The sequence below is a fragment of the Octopus bimaculoides genome, chromosome 28 (assembly GCF_001194135.2).
Source record: "Octopus bimaculoides isolate UCB-OBI-ISO-001 chromosome 28, ASM119413v2, whole genome shotgun sequence".
Classification (NCBI taxonomy): domain Eukaryota; kingdom Metazoa; phylum Mollusca; class Cephalopoda; order Octopoda; family Octopodidae; genus Octopus; species Octopus bimaculoides.
The window spans coordinates 8,883,282-8,885,603 of NC_069008.1; the positions used below are offsets into that span (position 1 = coordinate 8,883,282).

The window sequence follows — 2,322 nt, forward strand, 5'->3', positions numbered from 1 at the left end:
CGTTTTTTGAAAGTTATGAGGGAACAATTTCGGGAGGGGACACATCTGCAGGAATACCACTCGACCCTATATGTCCAGGCATGGGTAATCTATTACCCTAGAAGTGGACCACATGATACATGGATCATCGTTAGGCGGGCCACACAGTTAAACAAAAATTTCAATGCCATTCACCAAGTCTTGCGGGCCACATGTTGCCTATAACAATTATATATATATATATATATTGAGAAATCAACACACCTTAAGTTTCGTCCCTTGGCGGACCGAATTACTTCGACAATGTTTCCGTTTCGTGTTTTAACTTCACCCAGCGGTGATTGAGGGAACAGCGCCGCTGTCATTCGGTGGCGCAAATTACAACGCAGTGGGAACCCGATTTGAATTTAGGATTGTGTGTGTGTTTATATTTATATATACATATACATATATATATATATATATATATATATACACACACATACATTCGTGTGTGTGTATATATACATATATATAAAAAAATATATATGTGTATCGTCGTCGAGTTTAAAGAACGTTGTAATTATTCTTGTAAATTTAAATTTAAATAGATATTAGTGTGTCATATATATACATATATAATATATATATAGATATATATATAAACATACCTACTTGTATATAGACAGATTATATATTTATATATATATATATATATATATATATATATATTTGTTGTAATTAATCTTCTTTATATATATTTATACTTGTATATACACACATATTTACACGCACATAATACATGTATGTATATATTTGATAGTGGTGTGTTTAGGTATAGATTTCAAGTGGAGACGAACGAAAGAAGGTACCAAGAAAGCTGTTGAGGTGAGAAACCTGTCTAATTTTGATTATATATATATATATATACACACACACACACACACACACACGCACATAGACATAGCTATTTATATTCATATACGCTCACACAAACACGTACACGAGCAACTCCATTTAAATGATGTAATAACGGTTTCCTTTATTAACCGAGGGTCACAAATCTTTATGGCTATAGTATAATGATGGCCTGCATGGACCCAGGATCGCACACATGCCCCAGAAGCTATTGTAATTGCCTGTAACCTAGTGCGAAATATACATAGAATAACATAACGGTCGCTTGCATTGAGTTTGGGCCACAAACGTATGGGAACGGTATAATGATTGACTGTTCCAGAACCACATAAACGTGCAGATGTGTAATCTATTTAACCGATGCTGGCGTATACCTGCTTTACAAATCACTGTTTCTTCTCGGATAGAACCCAAAATCATTCACCTGGATGGGATTTGGACTTAAATCGCAAATATTCTAGTAACTTTCATGGTAGGACCTTACATCATCATCATCATCATCATTTTACATCGGGTTTACTATGCTTGCATGGATTTGGATAAGTCCTCTCCAACACCGTCTCTAGCCACTTGTGATTTGAAAAAGTTATCTCCTTTGAAAGTTTCAGCCTCTTGAGATCAGTTTCCGTCTCTTCGCACGTTCTTCTTGGTCATTTTCTTCCGCTTGTTGTTGTTTAGCACATCTTTTCCCAGTCGTAGTTCTCCATATGCATTTCAAGTCTGGATTCCTCTTAATACAGAGTTTACACCCAGTCCATTCGTGCTGCTTTCCATAAAACTAACTACATTTCTTTCCAGCCTTTGTACATCTTGCATATTCAGTGCCCGTGTTTTGTTACCATGTAATTTCGCATTTCATACACAAACATGTTATGCTCTTCCCTTCACTCTCAGAGAATCCTTTACTTCTCAGAAAAGGTGATAATAACACCCTGTTCTTATCGTGGCCACTGTTTTCACTATACCCATCTTTGCAGCTGCTTAGCTCACCTAAGTAAAAGAAGCTATCAATTACGATAGATCTTTCTGGGCATTTCACTGGTGCTTTTACTGATAACTGTTCCTGTGCTGCATTCAAAATCCTCCTTCTGTTATACTGTCTTTAATTCCACTATATCTCTTGCATACCTGTAGTTTACATTTCTTACACTTATATTACTAGCAGTACTTGGAGAAATTCCACAGGTATTTTCAGCTTGTTGCAATTTTTGTTTAGAATCAACAATTCTGCAAAGTACTTACTGTATTTTGTACACTGGGACTAGCATAGTCATAACGTATTCTTTTCTGTAACATAGAAATAAACATAGTTGTACTATGGTAGAATACTATATATATATATTTTTATAAAACAAAATTTTATAAAATATATAGTATCTGTTAACAGTCTTAGCAAAAACCTCACAGGTGAGTTTTTGTATATATATATATATATATATATATATC

At 34.6% G+C, this 2,322-nt stretch overlaps 1 protein-coding gene across 2 annotated transcripts in view; it reads left to right on the plus strand.

Annotated features, from left to right (window-relative positions):
* Positions 1–295: 295 nt before the first annotated feature.
* The window catches only part of LOC106872325 (anaphase-promoting complex subunit 7), a 50,041-nt gene continuing 48,014 nt past the window's right edge, over positions 296–2,322 (plus strand). The window contains exon 1 of one of the 2 annotated variants that reach the window (XM_014919272.2): positions 296–846. Coding sequence is in view for 1 of the 2 variants with exons in the window: in XM_014919271.2 (XP_014774757.1) it covers positions 1,237–1,348 (112 nt within the window). In the remaining variant the exon portion in view is untranslated. Of the gene's footprint in view, positions 847–978; positions 1,349–2,322 lie in introns of those variants that run through there. The other variant, XM_014919271.2, reaches the window with a different exon arrangement.